This window comes from Hippichthys cyanospilos, chromosome 11 (genome assembly GCF_059441005.1).
Source record: "Hippichthys cyanospilos isolate Australia breed blue-spotted pipefish chromosome 11, RoL_Hcya_1.0, whole genome shotgun sequence".
Lineage (NCBI taxonomy): Eukaryota > Metazoa > Chordata > Actinopteri > Syngnathiformes > Syngnathidae > Hippichthys > Hippichthys cyanospilos.
The window spans coordinates 6,322,979-6,340,669 of record NC_142379.1 but is presented as its reverse complement, the minus strand read 5'-3'; the positions used below and the strand labels follow the sequence as shown (position 1 = coordinate 6,340,669).

The 17,691-nt window shown below is 50.2% G+C and overlaps 2 protein-coding genes across 2 annotated transcripts; both read left to right on the top strand.

Annotated features, from left to right (window-relative positions):
- The first annotated feature begins 138 nt into the window (after positions 1-138).
- LOC148415625 (uncharacterized) lies at positions 139-6,845 on the top strand. Its single transcript, XM_088427134.1, has 15 exons — positions 139-305; positions 1,252-1,303; positions 1,390-1,471; positions 1,553-2,111; positions 2,191-2,497; positions 2,575-2,799; positions 2,878-3,421; positions 3,511-3,723; positions 3,791-3,969; positions 4,047-4,309; positions 4,385-4,630; positions 4,696-5,134; positions 5,293-5,404; positions 5,477-5,623; positions 5,757-6,845. The coding sequence occupies exons 3-15, from the start codon at positions 1,426-1,428 to the stop codon at positions 6,578-6,580; spliced, it is 4,104 nt and encodes a 1,367-aa protein (XP_088283260.1). The 5' UTR covers positions 139-305; positions 1,252-1,303; positions 1,390-1,425; the 3' UTR covers positions 6,581-6,845.
- A 2,251-nt stretch (positions 6,846-9,096) lies between these two features.
- Positions 9,097-16,026, top strand: LOC148415624 (uncharacterized). Its single transcript, XM_088427787.1, has 16 exons — positions 9,097-9,197; positions 10,772-10,823; positions 10,911-10,998; positions 11,080-11,635; positions 11,715-12,021; positions 12,099-12,323; positions 12,402-12,945; positions 13,035-13,244; positions 13,313-13,518; positions 13,576-13,838; positions 13,914-14,159; positions 14,224-14,518; positions 14,611-14,742; positions 14,901-15,012; positions 15,088-15,234; positions 15,359-16,026. Exons 3-16 carry the CDS (start codon positions 10,953-10,955, stop codon positions 16,024-16,026), a joined length of 3,957 nt encoding a protein of 1,318 aa, XP_088283913.1. The 5' UTR covers positions 9,097-9,197; positions 10,772-10,823; positions 10,911-10,952.
- The last annotated feature ends 1,665 nt before the right edge of the window (positions 16,027-17,691 follow it).

Genomic DNA, 17,691 nt, shown 5'->3' with positions numbered 1-17,691 from the left:
ATGAGATGTCTATGATGACGTTTCACACGTTTTTTTTTTTCCTCGTTAAAACATGACGTTTTGTCAAACGTATTAAAAAAAATCAATATCGAGGAGTAACCGTCATAAACAATGCCCGGGGGACAAGTTCACAAAGAAATGAGACGAGTCCTCAACTGCCATATTGTGATTGCCCACCCCATAAGTTGAATAGGCGTGCAAAGGAGGTTATTGCTAGCAGCGAGTACAGCTGTTAGTTAGTACTAGCGAGCAGCATATTATTGTCCGTTTTGTCCGACAAACTCCGTATTTTCTACACCCTCTTGGTAAGATTACAATGTTTTTTATTGTTTTAAAAACCTTCGGACGAGTATGACCGACTAATGTGCGTTGAGTACGTCCGCCTAATGCGTTCAATTCTAATTTCAAAGTGTATCTTACACCCTCTTACTCTTGCTAAGCGCTTTGATTTTCATGTTTTTATTCTCGAAGTATTGTGTCCTAATGCATTCCACATCAAACTTTACTTTTAAGTTAACCCTGTAAAGCCCACACCATTAAATAAAGGACAAAAAATTTCAGATTCTTTGAAGAAGCTGGACCCAAACAAACGAAAACACATTTTGAAATATCAACGTCATCATTTTACATTGTATTTTTTGTTTTGCCTTCTAAGAACATACATGCACACACAATACCAATGGTGTATTCTTTTTCTTTGGTTAGTTTTATGTATAATCAGTTTGCAAAAGAAAGTTTCTAGCATCACAACACCCAACTTGTCATCAATTATCACAAAACTGCAAGTTGCATGTGTAATTTGTTACTCTAAATGTACCAATTTAAGTGTTAAAAAAGTAATGTTGACTTAAAAAAATAAAAACACTATGTTGCTAGATTTTAGTTATAATACATGGAATACAATAAAATGATAATTGACTGATTTAAGGTTACATGACCTTATTTACCGTAATTTTCATCACGTTTTTTTTTTAAAGGGTTAACCAAGTGTCATTTGAATGCGAGCAATCCACGTGAAACAAGCGCGATTCTTTTCTTTTCTAATCGTGTAAGATCACGCTTTGTTTTGTAATAAAAGTACGCCTTTCCTATAAAACATATTACAAATTGCATACAGGAAATGCTGCTAGTAAACTGTGAAAAGGAAATTAATCCCGCGGCATGGCGGAACGAGAAATCTCGTGGCGTTTGATCTCGCGAGATCTGATGTCGTCAATGGATTTCAAGCCAGAGTCTTATCTGCTCTGACAGATCTGCGTCTTCAGTGCCTGGCTGAATCAAGCAACTTGAGCCAAGACTACAGGTTTTGAAAACAAATGACTGCATTACAATGTATTATTGACTAACATTCAAAAATAAATGTTGTTTCACACATCTCATTTGTTATAGAGCTTCAAGGGACTGGAAGAGGAGGCCAAAGCCAGCATGGACCATGCAGGAGGAGATCCTGAGTGCTGCCAGCAGGTTTTAAGTGAGAGCAAGTTCCAGAATGGCCAGTCTGCGGTGTTGAAGTTAAAGTGAGGAGTGACTATCTCTTCATTCGTCTTGCCAGCGTCCGTGTCTGCTTCACCGGCCGCCGCCAACCCGGTTGCTTCCACCAGCGCCGCGAGCACGTGCAGCCGTGGCAACGCTTCGCCACAGCTGCCCCCGCCGCAGCCGGAACCGCAGCAGATCCTCCCCAAGGCCTGGCTCAGCACCCTGCCCGAGAGCGAGCACGAGTGGGTGGCTCGGGCTCTCTTTGAAACAGGGCCGACGGGAAAACCGGTCCTCGTTTCAGAGCCCAGGATGTGGTGGTCCCCTCCGGCCTTGCCGGAGTTTTTCATCGAGCCCCCATCTTACAAGCAGTTTTTTCATTCAGAATTCTGCTTGTGGGCCCCACGCAAGATCTGGGGGACGGAATTGAATTGCCCAATTTGCAGCCACCGTCTCACTGGCGGCGGCTTGGACAGACCTGTGCGACGTGTGCTGACCTTCACCGGTTGGTATTTCCTTGCCACGGAGTACCTGGAGTGCGCCGGCTGCCGCAAAGAGTTCTCCGCTTGGGAAGAGCGCATCATCGACCAGATGCACATCTCCAAGCAGCTGCTCTTTCCGGCCATCCTGGTGTACAAGTAAGCAGCCAGCCCACAGAGCTTGTGCCACCAGTCCGTTTTTCATACAGCGCCGACGATATCGATCTTTCTTCTGTAGCCTGGCTTGTGACAAGAAGGTGATGGACCGGCTAAGGGAGCGCACTTTTGGCAACAGCGCCATCCACCTGCGGGAGTTTGTCAAAGAGCAGCACTGCACAGCCTGGGTGTCCAGAACCACCGAGTACTTCTCCATCCTCACGCAGCTGGGTGTCGTCGGCTCCGTCCTACCCCCGATGCACCCTGTGCCCGGCGTCCGATGGTTCCAGGCGGCATACGTTAACACCGTCCTCCCCTCCCTTCCCGCAAACAAGGCCCGGCTTACGTCCATCTTCGGGAGCATCCTGAAGATGGACTCCACCAAGAAGGTGCGTGCTTCACTTATCTGCTCGTGTGTGTCCATGGTGTTGGGTATTGACACCGCGTGTGCTTTTCTAACTTGCAGATGACCAAGAAGCTGGCAAGGGTGGCTGCAGGAGCGGCCCTCTGCGTCACCAGCGTGGGCAACGAGTACGGGCAGGTGCTCATATCGGTACTCACGGCGGCAAAGGCGGAAGGGCTGACCGCCATGGTGGACGGACTGGTCTGGCGATATAGAGAGGCCGGGAGGCCACCTCCCGAGGTCCTCTATGTCACCCGGGACTGCTGCGCCGTGCGCGGCAAGAGCAAGGTGAGCAATTTGTTGCGGCTTGCCCGCCCGCGCACTTCACCGCGCCGCAGCATCTGACACGCATGTCTTATGTTGAAGGTCGCGGCCGCCTTTGGCGAGTGGGACCGCTTGGTGGTGCGGCTGGATGTGTGTCACCTGCTGCGCCGCTTTGCCAGGGGGGTATATACAGAGGCCCACGTTCTATATGGACCTTTCATGGAGCGCCTCACCACGGCCATTTTTGAGTGGGATGCGGAGGATGTGAAGAGGCTGAAGCGGGCCATGCAGGCAAACGCGGGGGAGGGAGCCCACGTCGTTCCCAAGGACAAGGAGCTGGAGCGCCACTGCCGCCGCCGCACCCGGGGAGAGGAGGAGACTGCCCGGCTTATCCAGGAGGTCCTGGAACACTTCTGGAATGCCGAGGACTCCAGGGGCATCCCCCTTATCAAGCAGGATGTGATGGCGGCAATATGGAACACGCAGCGCCGCCACCTGCGCTGCATCCAGGACCCGCCGGATGTGGCCCTCTACACCCAAACCGATGAGCTCACCAAGGGTGGGGTGAAGCTCCCGGTTTTCCGGTGTGCGCGGGGGTCCACCTCGCTCCACTCCTTCCACCTCCACCAGTGTCAGAATGTTCCAGGTGAGTTCAACGTGACCGTGCATTTCGAATGTGCATTTATGGCAAAGAGTACTGTAACTTGACCCCTCCTCCGCATTTCTTTTCCGCAGACATTTCTCCCAATGCCTTCCACTTCCAGGTTTCCCTGATCGAGGGCTTGACCAGGTGGAATGAGGACCGAGGCAGGGAAGCTGTGTCGGGCGGGATGGCGGACCATCATCTGTGGTACGACGCCCGTGTGGTGGACGGGTTTGAGAAGCTCCTTGAGGAGCACAACATCCCTTCCCCCGTCCACAGTTACGTACCTTACGGAAAGTACACCGGTAAGGCTGACATACGACTTGGCGGAACCCCACCCACCCGACGCTATAATTTCAAACTGACCCACAGGGGAGCTCATCGGGGTGGAGTACCTCTACGCCCAGACCGGGGCCGTGCTCCAGTCCGACCAGGGAAGCGATGACGGTGATGACGCCGAGGAACAGGAAGAACACATTCCGGGGCTAGACCGGTTTCTGGCCATCACATTGAATGAACGGGAACGGGAATGGCCCTGTCTCACCGCGGAGGTAATTCTTTCTTTCTCTCTCTCTTTCTTTCTCTCTCTTTCTTTCGCACGAATTAAAAGCTGTTCTTTTTAATGCAGGAGGAGGAGAGCGTCGTGGGCCCAGACGGCCAGGACGGCTATTACCACGTGTGCCGTCTCGTTCACGAGCTGATATGCCTGCGGCGCCGCATTTTTGTCACAGCGGAGCAAGCGGAGAGGATCGGCGCACACTGGCGGAGGCTCCGCGAGCAGGACAGGGCTCCTCCGACGTCCCTTCCACGACGCAAGCGGTCCCTGATCAAAGGTCGCTTCAGGGCCGGCAGGGCCTCCTCCAACATGCCCGCCTTGGACAGCTCCAAGCGGTACGAGTGAAATCTTATGCTGCCGGCCGACGGAATCTTAATCAAACCCTCTCACTTGGCGATGTCTCTGTGCAGTGTTTTTGTCGGCCAGGGCACCGAAATGGCTCACGCGCCTGATGCCAGCAGGCTGATGGAGGCCCTATTTACGAAGCTTTGTTGGCTTCACACCAGGGGCAGCAGTCTGGCCGGAATCCGCTTGAGCCGCTGGAATTTAGTGATGCGTGACTACAACTGGATAAAAACCCTCTGCAGGTCCAGGCCGCTGGTGCTCACGGCACCCGTTCGGCTCGTCGACGTCAATCAACGGACCCTCATTCGATGGTATGTTACACTCGCTTGTCCGCGTGGTGACCGTTTCGTATTGTATCTGTGCCCCCCCCCCGCAGGCACAGAAAAAAAAGGAAAGGCCTCTCCTCCGCTGCCATATGCCCCAGCACCGACGACAATGCTCCGGACCCAGCTTCCACCTTGTCCACCCCCGCTGCTGCCTCCTCCAGCGACATCCCTGCAGGCACCTTGTCCCGCGTCGTCCCTGCTGCCACCTTCTCCCGCATCGCCCCTGCAGCCACCTTGTCCCACGTCCCCCCCCCCACAACCGCCGGTACCTCCTCCACCACAAGTGGCGGCGAACCCACCGCCAGTGGAGCTGGGACGCCGGCAAGGCCGCTGAGGAGAGCACACTTTTTGTGCAAGAGCTGTGGCAACCCCAAGAAAAGGGAGTATGGCCACAGCCGCTACAAAAACGAGTACTTCTGCTCCGTGGCGGCAGGACGCACAGTCGATGACTGGCTGGCAGAGAAGTGGAGCGAGGATGCGGCCAGAAAGGTAATGTTTGCACTTTCGCTTCATGTCAGTGTGGGCGTATGTAATGTGGGGGTTTACTTCATTTGATAGAATCATTTTTAATCAGAACTCATAGCATACAACTCATGTGCAACAAACTCATTAACGTGCACGATGTCATCCGCTGTAACCTTCTGCAGCGCGAACTCAAGCCAGAGCCACCCTGCAAGCCAGTGCGTCTCCGCCGCATCTCTCACACCGAGGACCAAGGGCCCCCGCCCCCGACTCCTCCCGGCCCACAAATGCCCTCTGGTAAAGAACATTTGATTGCGTGTAACGCTTTGACAAAAGTTCAAGTACCTATCTAACTATCCTCTCGCACAGGTACAGGAGGAAGAGGCGGGTCGCTCAGGACGGTCGAGCCAAACCCGGGCGTCTCGGCCCCCGCCCCCGCCGAGGACAAAGAGCCCCCAGCCGCCCCCTCCCGGCCCACAAATGGCTTCTGGCTTGCGGCTTCTTCTCCGGAGATGGGTAGGTACCTGCTGCAAAGAATGCTCCATCGCATGCAGAGAAGACAGCACTCAGCGCAGCTCTCTTTAGATTGGATGAAGTGTCTCACACGCTCAAACTTTGTTCTGTTTTTTTTTTTTTTTTTTTTTTTCAGACATCAAATCCCCACCAGCATCCCCTCGCCCCGGGCCCTCGTCAAGCGTCCCTTCTTCCAGCGGGAAGGCCAAGCGGGCGGGACGGCGGCGCGTCGGCAGCAAGAGAGGACCGCCGCGCAGCCCGGAAGGTGGCGCGCCGACCAGGTGCACAGTCTACCGGCGAAAGAAGCGGGCCGAGAGGGACGAGCAGATGCTGGGGGATGCGAAGACGGGGAAGAACAGTTATTCCTGGGCTGAGTCGCCTGAAAACTGCTGCGCTTGGTGCTCGCTGCCAAGGACCAAGCTGAACAATCATGCGTTCTATATGGGCAAGTATTTTTGCCCTTACGACTACACGCAAAAACAAGAGACCATGTCCGCTTGGCTCCAGGAGCAGATGGAACTCGAGCCTCAGAAGCCGCCGCGCACCACCGCGTGGCGGCACAAAAAAGTATCGCGGCAGCAGGCTTTGTCGTCCTCCGAAGACTCTTCCGACCTCCCAAGCTGCCCGCGCAAAAAGCAACGCCCGGCAAGGCGGTTGCCCTCGTCCACCAGCGGCAGCGACTCGGACGGCCCGCGACGGCAGCCCACCAGCTCTCCGCCTCCGTGGCTCGGCAGAGAAAGGCGCCGCCGCCCGCTGGACAGTCTGCGGAAGCAGCGCAAAGAGTTCACCTGCCAGAAATGCGGCCACCCGGCCAAGAAGGCCTATGGCCACAGCGTGTTCATGAAGCACACCACCCCCAAAGGGAAAAGACAGCTCCTGCACTTTTGCTCGATGTACTCGGGTAAGTCGGTCGACCTGTGGCTGGCCGAGCAGCGGCAAAGCCCGACCCTTCCAAATTAGGCCGGTGGCGCGCCGCTTTTTTCACTTTGTTCTCACTATGTTAAAATTAGGTGTGTTTTTATCCTTTATGCTTTGAAAACTTTTGGACTTACTTTGTGTTACTCACTTTGTTTGTTTTTGTATAAATAAACGAATATATATGTTAAAATGAGGTGTGCTGTGTGTATGCCACTTGTTTGTTTTATTCGTCCAAACTTTGGACTTACTATGTGTGTTACTCGCTTTGTTTGTTTTGATATAAATAAACGAACATATGTTAAAATGAGGTGTGTTGTCTGTGTGTGTGTTTTTTTTTTATTATTCTTTATGCCATATGTTGTGTGTTTTTTTAATCCTTTATGCCACTTAGCTTTGTGTTTGTTTTATTCGATGACGTTGCGAGACGATGACGTTCTTCTCCTGCGACTCATTTGCATGTTGACCCCGACCGCGTGGCTCCTTTGCATAGAGTCTTCCCACTTTGCAGAGGGTCCCGGGCGGCCAGGCTGGGCGGCGCGACGCGGAAGCGAGCGCGCCCGTAGGTTCCGCGGTGCAGCGCTCGCCGCCCGCGAGTCGCCGCGCAGGGCGTTGGGGGTTCTCACCCATAGAACGCGCGGATTACAAACACCAGCAAGCGTTTGGTTCTTTTCTGGCACAAATCAAATTTCATAGTTCCTTACGTTAAGGCGAATGGCGAATAATCCAATAGTAATTAACCGTCAGTTAAAAGGTCCGTCACTTTCTTCAATCAGTCTATTTATACTAAAAACTTTTTTGAATGCATAAAAGCAAGTATCACGAAGGTGTTCATTGTTTACATGGAAGCAGACCCTCCCACTGCTGAGAGGACAGCGAGTAGACAAGGTAAATTAAAAAGAAAACGTTTTCAAATCTCTTATAGAAGCTTAAGAGAGCTAAATGATACGCCTCATAATAACAACAATATGACACCAGGGTACAAATCGCTTTTTATGAACCACAAATTTCAACATACATAGTTTTGTTTGTCACCTGTTTGTTGTGTACCACATGTTGAGCATAAACAAATTACATTGAATAAACACTTAAATTTTGATTCCAAATATTTTCACATGCAGGTGCTGTCGTAAAACTGGTGGAGAAAAACGCAACGACACAGTTCAACTGACTATCAGGCCCCCTGTTGGAATGACAATCGAGGTTTTGGCCACCTGAGGTGTTTTAGGGCAAATAAAGCTTTTTTAACCACTTGGACGAGAGGCGGCGTGCACGAACAGAGTTTGACTCAGGAGCATATGGCATTTCTGCACAAACTGGTGTGAAAGCCACCTCCCGAAGTCTAGTACATAGTGATGGATTTGTACATCATAGCTGTTTGTGACACTGTTTTAATGTGAAATTTTATTGAATTGTTAGTGTTGTACTTAAAAGTCATCCGTAGAATTTCGTTTGCCCGGGTTTGTTCGTGTAAATGCTCAAAGGAATTGGCATGTAAAGTATTGCAAATTAGTGCAACATTGGGATAGTGTGTAAGGGATTTAAATCAAATTGTTGAATTAGTATAAGAAATGGAACACCAAAATTGATTCATTCATACATTTATTTGAAACAAAATGTGTTGATACAAAACCTCACTAAAAAGGATAAAACATTCAAACTAAAAGTAAACAATGCCCAAAGGAGTGAAATATCATTTGGCATCAAAACATAAAAATGTGTCAAGTTTTCTGGAAACTCCAAGAGTGGAAGCAACATTTATACGTTCTAACTGCCACTTGCGTGCAGGGCAGCTCATTGGGGTGGAATATCTCCACGAGGATGACGAGGACTCGGCGGACCGACAGATGGAGGAGGGCTACCAGTCCGCCAGTAGCCAGAGTAACCGGACGTTGTGTGAAACGCTTTGTTGAAATATTTCAGACACTTCATGCTTCTGCCACTAGAAGAAGCTAGCTGATTGGCTTTAGTGCTGGATTGCTTCTGCGGTTGCAAGCGGCACTTTGAAGTACTTCGCTCGGAGACACCTTTAATCTGATTTTGCAGAGGTGTCGTCCTTCCGCCACTCACGGGAGCTCATTTGCATGACACTGGAGGGGTCCTTCCAACCAGTTTCTTGAACCATTTTGCCGATATTAATCATTCTGATGCGCAAACGGTGCAATGGTGAAAGTTTCCAATGTGACATTCCGCAGACGTTTCTCAAATTACTATATTGAGGCGCGATTGTTTTTTTTCCCCAAATTCTCGTACAGGTGCGAGATAAAGAAACTTGCATTAATGGAAATGAGGTAGCCTCCAACGGCTGCCGTTTATGATGACGTTTCACACATTTCCGACGTTTTTTTTTTGTCCTCGCTAAAACATGACGTTGTTTCATACTTTTTTTTAAGAAAATCAATATCGTGGAGTGACCGTCATAAAAACAATGTTCACAATGTTTCTTTTTCATCACAAAGAAATGAGACGTGTCCTCAGCTGTCATATTATGATTGGTTTGTCCCTGCCCGCGTCCCGCCCCCCGGCTCCTCCCTCCCCCCGGTGATATATAAGTTGACCAAGCTCAAAAGAGCTTACTGCGAGCAGCGACTATTTAGTGCGAGCGAACAACATATTATTGTCCGTTTTGTCCGACAAACACCGTATTTTTCACACCCTCTTGGTAAGTTTACTATGTTTTTCACTGTTTTAAAAACATTCGGACGAGTATGACCGACTAATGTGTGTTGAGTACGTCCGCCTAATACTTTCAATTCTAATTTCAAAGTGTACCTTACACCCTCTTACTCTTGCTAAGCGCGCTTTGATTTTCATTGTTTTTTCGAAGTGTTGTGTCCTTCTAATGCATTCCACATCAAACTTTACATTTAAGTTAACCCTGTAAAGCCCACACCATTAAATAATGGACAGAAAATTCGGATTCTTTGAAGCTGGAGCTTGTATTGATCCTTGTTAACAAACATACAAAAACACATTTTGAAATATCAACGTCAATATATGAGTTTTAATTTATATTGTTGATCATTTTCATTCAGACTCCACTTTAGTATAGTTTTCACTTTGCTTTATTTTCCATTACCAACCACTGTAACATAAAAGCGTCAACGGTATTTTTACGCGGCAAGCTACACATACGTCACATCCGGGATTGATAACAAAACCTCAAAGTAAATACTGTACATAACGCAATAAGTAAAGGCTTTCTTTTATATTACTTAACATTTATCATATTTGATATATTGGGTCACAGTTCGCAAATATCCTTTTTTTTAACATATAATGAAACACAAATAAATGCAACAAATTGGTGCTCCCAAACATAAATGCCTAAACAACATTGCCTAAATTGCCTAAACATTTAACTATGCAACAATTAGAAATCCAAAGGAATTAGCAAATAGTGGAAATAGTGGATACTTTGTTCGTAACAAACAAACGCATAATGAAACATAAACTAGTGCAACAAATTGGTGCTTCAAAACATAAAAAAATGCAGAAACAACATTGCCTAAATTGGCTAAACATAAAACTATGCAACAATAACAAATCCAAATGCATTCTTCATCTTCATCCTCATCATCATGTTCCCCTAGCTGCTCCATCCAAAATCATTTTCAGAGCATCTTACACTGTATTTTGTTTTGCCTTCTAAGAACATATATGCACACACAATACCAATGGTGTATTCTTTTTCTTTGGTCAGTTTTATGTATAATCAATTAGCAAAAGAACGTTTCCAGCATCACAACACCCAACTTGTCATCAATTATCACATAACTGCAATTTGCATATGTAATTTGTTACTTCAAATGTACCAATTTAAGTTATAAATGTAATGTTTAGTTAAAAAATAAACACTGTTGCTAGATTTTAGTTATAATGCATGGATTACAATAAAATGATAATTGGCTTATTTAAGGTCAAATGACCTTATTTACCATAATTTTCAACACAGGTTTTTTTATAGGGTTAACCAAGTGTCATTTGAATGCGCTCAATCCACGTGAAACAAGCGCGATTCTTTTCTATTCGTGTAAGATCACGCTTTGTTTTTAAATAAAAGTACGCCTTTCCTATAAAACATATTACAAATTGCATACAGGAAATGCTGCTAGTAAACTGTGAAAAGGAAATTAATCTCGCGGCATGGCGGAACGAGAAATCTCGTGGCGTTTGATCTCGCGAGATCTGATGTCATCAATGGATTTCAAGCCAGAGTCTTACCTGCTCTGACAGATCTGCGTCTTCAGTGCCTGGCTGAATCAAGCAACTTGAGCCAAGACTACAGGTATTGGAAACAAATGGCTGCATTACAATGTATTATTGACTAACATTCCAAAAATAAATGTTGTTTCACACATCTCATTTGTTATAGAGCTTCAAGGGTGCCAAACTGGAGGAGGAGGCCAAAGCTGGCATGGACCCTGCAGCAGGAGATTCTGAGTGCTGCCAGCGGGGTTTAAGTGAGTGCAAGTTCCAGAATGGCCGGTCAGTGGAATTGAAGTTAAAGTGAGGAGTGACTATCTCTTCATTCGTCTTGCCAGCGTCGGTGTCTGCTTCATCGGCCGCCGCCAGCCCGGCTGCTTCCACCAGCGCCGCGAGCACATGCAGCCGTGGCAACGCTTCGCCACAGCTGCCCCCGCCGCAGCCGGAACCGCAGCAGATCCTCCCCAAGGCCTGGCTCAACACCCTGCCCGAGAGCGAGCACGAGTGGGTGGCTCGGGCTCTCTTTGAAACAGGGCCGACGGGAAAACCGGTCCTCGTTTCAGAGCCCACGATGTGGTGGTCCCCTCCGGTCTTGGTGGAGTTTTTCGAGCCCCCTTCTTACAAGCATTTTTTTCATTCAGAATTCTGCTTGTGGGCCCCACGCAAGATCTGGGGGACAGAATTGAATTGCCCAATTTGCAGCCACCGTCTCACCGGCGGCGGCTTGGACAGACCTGTGCGACGTGTGCTGACCTTCACCGGTTGGTATTTCCTTGCCACGGAGTACCTGGAGTGCGCCGGCTGCCGCAAAGAGTTCTCCGCTTGGGAAGAGCGCATCATCGACCAGATGCACATGTCCAAGCAGATGCTCTTTCCGGCCGTCCTGGCGTACAAGTAAGCAACCAACCAACCGAGCTTATGCCACTAGTCCATTTTTCGTACGGCGCCGACGATCTCGATTTTTCTTCTGTAGCCTTGCTTGTGACAAGGAGGTGATGGACCGGCTAAGGGACCGCTTTTTTGGCAACAGCGCCACCCAGCTGCGGGAGTTTATCCAAGAGCAGCACTGCACGGCCTGGATGTCCAGAACCACAGAGTACTTCTCCATTCTCACGGAGCTGGGTGTCGTCGGCTCCGCCCTACCCCCGATGCACCCTGTGCCCTGCGTCCGATGGTTCCAGGCGGCATACGTGAAAACCGTCCTCCCCTCCCTTCCCGAATGCAAGGCCCGGCTTACATCCATCTTCGGGAGCATCCTGAAGATGGACTCCACCAAGAAGGTGCGTGCTTCACTTATCTGCTCGTGTGTGTCCATGGTGTTGGGTATTGACACCGCGTGTGCTTTTCTCACTTGCAGTTGACCAAGAAGCTGGCAGGGGAGGCTGCAGGAGCGGCCCACTGCGTCACAAACGTGGGCAACGAGTACGGGCAGGTGCTCATGTCGGTACTCACGGCGGCAGAGGGAGAAGGGCTGACCGCCATGGTGGACGGATTGGTCCGGCGATATAGAGAGGCCGGGAAGCCACCTCCCGAGGTCCTTTATGTCACCCAGGACTGCTGCGCCATGCGCGGCAAGAGCAAGGTGAGCAATTTGTTGCGGCTGGCCCGCCCGCGCACTTCACCGCGCCGCAGCATCTGACACGCATGTCTTATGTTGAAGGTCGCGGCCGCCTTTGGCGAGTGGGACCGCTTGGTGGTGCGGCTGGATGTGTGTCACCTGCTGCGCCGCTTTGCCAGGGGGGTTTATACAGAGGCCCACGTTCTATATGGACCTTTCATGGAGCGCCTCACCACGGCCATTTTTGAGTGGGATGCGGAGGATGTGAAGAGGCTGAAGCGGGCCATGCAGGCAAACGCGGGGGAGGGAGCCCACGTCGTTCCCAAGGACAAGGAGCTGGAGCGCCACTGCCGCCGCCGCACCCGGGGAGAGGAGGAGACTGCCCGGCTTATCCAGGAGGTCCTGGAACACTTCTGGAATGCCGAGGACTCCAGGGGCATCCCCCTTATCAAGCAGGATGTGATGGCTAAAATATGGAACACGCAGCGCCGCCACCTGCGCTGCATCCAGGACCCGCCGGATGTGGCCCTCTACACCCAAACCGATGAGCTCACCAAGGGTGGGGTGAAGCTCCCGGTTTTCCGGTGTGCGCGGGGGTCCACCTCGCTCCACTCCTTCCACCTCCACCAGTGTCAGAATATTCCAGGTGAGTTCAACGTGACCGTGCATTTCGAATGTGCGTTTATGGCAAAGAGTACTGTAACTTGACCCCTCCTCCGCATTTCTTTTCCGCAGACTTTTCCCCCAATGCCTTCCACTTCCAGGTTTCCCTGATCGAGGGCTTGACCAGGTGGAACGAGGACCGAGGCAGGGAAGCTGGGTTGGGCGGGATGGCGGACCATCTGTGGTACGCCGCCCGTGTGGTGGACGAGTTTAAGAAGCACGTGAAGGAGCACAACCTCCCTTACCCCATCCACAGTTACACGCCTCGTGGAAACTACACCGGTAAGGCTGACATATGACTTAGCGGACCTTCGGCCCCCCCGACGCGCTAATTTCAAACTGACTTGCAGGTGAGCTCATCGGAGTGGAATATCTCTACGCCCAGACCGGGGCCGTGTTCCAGCCCGACCCGGGAAGCGATGACGAGGACTTGGCGGACTGGCTGGCGGAGGAGGGCTACCAGTCTGCCGAGGAGTCGGAAGAAGAAGTTCCGGAGCTCCACCGCTTTCTGGCCATGTCATTGAATGAAGTGGACTGGCCCTCTATCTCCCCGGAGGTAATTCTCTTTCTCTTTCTCTCTTGCACGAATTACAAACTGTTCTTTTTAACGCAGGAGGAAGAGAGCATCGTTAGCCCAGACGGCCAGGGCGGCTATTACCACGTGTGCCGTCTCGCTCGCGAGCTGGTGGGCCTGCGGCGCCGCCCTTTTGTCACAGCGGAGCAAGCGGAGAGGATCGGCACCCTGTGGCGGAGACTACGCGAGCAGGACAGGGCTCCTCCGACGTCTCTTCCGCGACGCAAGCGGCCCCTGGTCAAAGGTCGCTTCAAGGCCGGCAGGGCCTCCTCCAACATTCTCACCTTGGACAGCTCCAAGTGGTACGTGTGAAATCTTATGCGGCCGGCCGACGGAATCTTAATCAAACCTTCTCACCCGGCGATGTCTCCGTGCAGTCTTTTCATCGGCCAGGGCACTGGAAGGGCTCACGCGCCCGATGCCAGCAGGCTGATGGAGGCCGTGTTTACGGAGCTGTGCAGCATTCACAGACAGGGCCGCAGTCCGGCCGGAACCCGCATGAGCCGCTGGAATTTAGTAATGCGCGACTACAACTCGATAAAGGACCTCTGCAGGTCCAGTCCGCTGGTGCTCGCGGCACCCATTCAGCTCGTTGACGTCAATCAATGGACCCTCATTCGCTGGTATGTTACGCTCGTTTTGTCCGCGTTGGCGTGGCGACCGTTTCATATTAACATCCCCCCGCAGGCACAGCAAAAAAAGGAAACTCCTCTCCTTCACGGCCTTATGCCAGTCGATTCCCCGCCCTAGCGCCAACGACGTTGCTCTGGACCCACTCCCGGACGCCAGGCCTTTGTTGGACAAGCGGACGGTGTCCCGGGACAATTTTTTTGAGGACCCGCCGGACACGTGCGGCATGGCAACGACGCTGAGTGGGGAACCCGTCTTGCCCGATTTATATCATGCACGGATGAAGGCGTCTGCATCTCGGTCCGCGGCCCTCCTGCTTCCTCTTCCAGCGTCGTCCCCACCACAACCGCCGGTACCTCCTCCACCACAAGTGGCGGCGAACCCACCGCCAGTGGAGCTGGGACGCCGGCAAGGCCGCTGAGGAGAGCACACTTTTTGTGCAAGAGCTGTGGCAACCCCAAGAAAAGGGAGTATGGCCACAGCCGCTACAAAAACGAGTACTTCTGCTCCGTGGCGGCAGGACGCACAGTCGATGACTGGCTGGCAGAGAAGTGGAGCGAGGATGCGGCCAGAAAGGTAATGTTTGCACTTTCGCTTCATGTCAGTGTGGGCGTATGTAATGTGGGGGTTTACTTCATTTGATAGAATCATTTTTAATCAGAACTCATAGCATACAACTCATGTGCAACAAACTCATTAACGTGCACGATGTCATCCGCTGTAACCTTCTGCAGCGCGAACTCAAGCCAGAGCCACCCTGCAAGCCAGTGCGTCTCCGCCGCATCTCTCCCACCGAGGACCAAGGGCCCCCGCCCCCGACTCCTCCCGACCCACAAATGCCCTCTGGTAAAGAACATTTGATCGCGTGTAACACTTTTGACAAAAGTTCAAGTACCTACCTAATTTTATTCTCTCGCGCAGGTACAGGAGGAAGAGGCGGGTCGCTCAGGACGGTCGAGCCGAACCCGGGCATCTCGGCCCCCCCCCTCGCCGAGGACAAAGAGCCCCCCGCCGCCTCCTCCTGGCCCACAAATGACTTCTGCCTTGTGGCTTCTTCTCCGGAGATGGGTAGGTGCCTGCCGCAAAGAACGCCCCATAGCGTGCAGAGAAGACAGCACTCAGCGCAGCTCGCTTTGGATTGGATGAAGTGTCTCTCACACTCCAACTTTGCTGTTTTTTTTTTTTTTTTCAGACATCATATCCCCACCAGCATCCCCTTGCCCCGGGCCGTCAAGCGTCCCTTCTTCCAGCGAGCAGATGCTGGGGGATGCTAACAGTTATTCCTGGGCTGATTCGCCTGAAAACTGCTGCGCTTGGTGCTCGCTGCCAAGGACCAAGCTGAACAATCACGCGTTCTATATGGGCAAGTATTTTTGCCCTTACGACTACACGCAGAAACAAGAGACCATGTCCGCTTGGCTCCAGGAGCAGATGGAACTCGAGCCTCAGAAGCCGCCACGCACCACCGCGGACAAAAAAGCATCGCGGCAGCAGACTTTGTCGTCCTCCGAAGACTCTCCCGACCTCCCGGGCCGCAAAAAGCGACGCCCGGCGAGGCGGTTGCCCTCGTCCATCAGCGGCAGCGACTCGGACGGGCCGCCGCCACCGCTCGGCGGAGAAAGCCACCTACGTCGCCCGCCGGACAGTCCGCGGGAGCAGCGCAAAGAGTTCACCTGCCAGAAATGCGGCCACCCGGCCGAGGAGGCCTACGGCCACAGCACGTTCATGAAGCGCACCGGCAAAAGGAAGAAACAGCTCCTGCACTATTGCTTGTTGTTTTCGGGTGTGCCGGTCCACCTGTGGCAGGCCCAGCAGCGGGCCGCGCAAAGCTCCTCCGCCCGCCGCCGCAAGCGCAAGTGAGAACGACCCTTTCAAATTAGGCGCGGTGTCGTGTGTGTGCGCCGATCTTTACACTTTGCTCTCCTTTATGCCACTTGCTTTGAATACTTTTTTGGACTTACTTTGTGTTTGTTCTTATAAACGGTTTGACTCTTGAACTAGGTATGTTGTTTTTGAAATGGCACAACCGACTTAAGTTGTCACAAGCGCAGTAGAGTATTCTCTAAGTTTGATCTCATTGTTTTAACCTCACTGGGGGAAATCTTGACTAAATAAAACAAAACGACTCTCGACTGTTCATTGAAGAGTACTCAAATGTTCGACTGTTGATGTTTGGCCTTTTTTCTTTTACTTCAAAAATCAAGCATAAAATGGACATTTTTGCCCATAATACTGTTGATGCCCACCTTTCTTTGCCATTACTCATCCCATTTACACCGCTCCAACTTAAATCGATTCCTGCCATTCCATGGGTGTGTCCATTTTCGTCTTACCACAATCAAAATGTTCCCACAATTCCACTTTTTTCAAGTTTTTCCTTGTATCTTCCACATATTTGGCCAATTCAAACCGTTCTAACCTTGTAATATTCAGAATACTTCACCTATTCAAGACATTCAAACATTCCGCATCATTCCACCATTCGACGCCTCTCCTTTCGGCGTTTTCACCTTCACGCACAATTTCTTCAGGAAATGCACATTTCACTACTTCTAATTGAAATTCATCTCAAGGTAACCCTCACTACTCACGTTATTTTCTGCAGATGAAATGTCACATTTGTTTGCGGGTCCACAAACTAGGTCCAGCGAGGAGCATCATCATAGTGCATTAAATGCCTTGCGTGATCAACCAATGAGAACCCAAAATGAAGAAATAATGTAAACGATGGTTACCAACTCCGATACAGAATCTATCCTGATTTATTAATTTTGTCAATCTGCACCGCCATTTTTATTTTATCTGACTTAAACAAGGACATGTCCATCTCTCCGCCCCTTGTGACTTGGCTTAATGATTTGTTTACCTGTCCGTGTCCAGTGATGATGTCATAATGTCGACCAAACAAAGACTTAAAGAAGGGACGAAAAAACTTAGTATTCCACTTCGTAACGTGGAAAAAAAACGTAAGCCAGGGACACCATAACCCAGAGATTCACTGTAACTTCCTTTTTGATCTTCTATACATCAAAATATAGCATTTTTCCTTGACCTGCATAAAATGAATGGAAATCTATGATTTTTTTTTTTATTTGTTCATACATATTTTTATGGAACACATAATAAGATCAATTAAAAATTAATAGACAAATAAATACAATTAAACAACTGGCGGAGAGAGTCAAATAGTGGTTTTTGAGCAAGAGCGTGATGCAATGTGTTTGTAAATTATATAAACCTAAATAAACCTATTTTTTCTTATGTTTCGGGCCGGATTTAACATTTTCGTGGGCCGAATTCGAAAATAGGCCTTTTTGTCGTTGCTAGTTTTCTACGTTTTACTACTTTTGTATTTATACAATTATATACAAGCAAAAAACAATATTCGCGATCGATAACACGTTTGTATGTGGAGTAATAACATACAGGCTTACCGTCACTTAAGTCATCTTTTGCTAGTTCTACTTCACTCCATCGTACGTGTGTAAAATCGAAACGCGAAGCAAAACATCGGTTGTCTGCGAT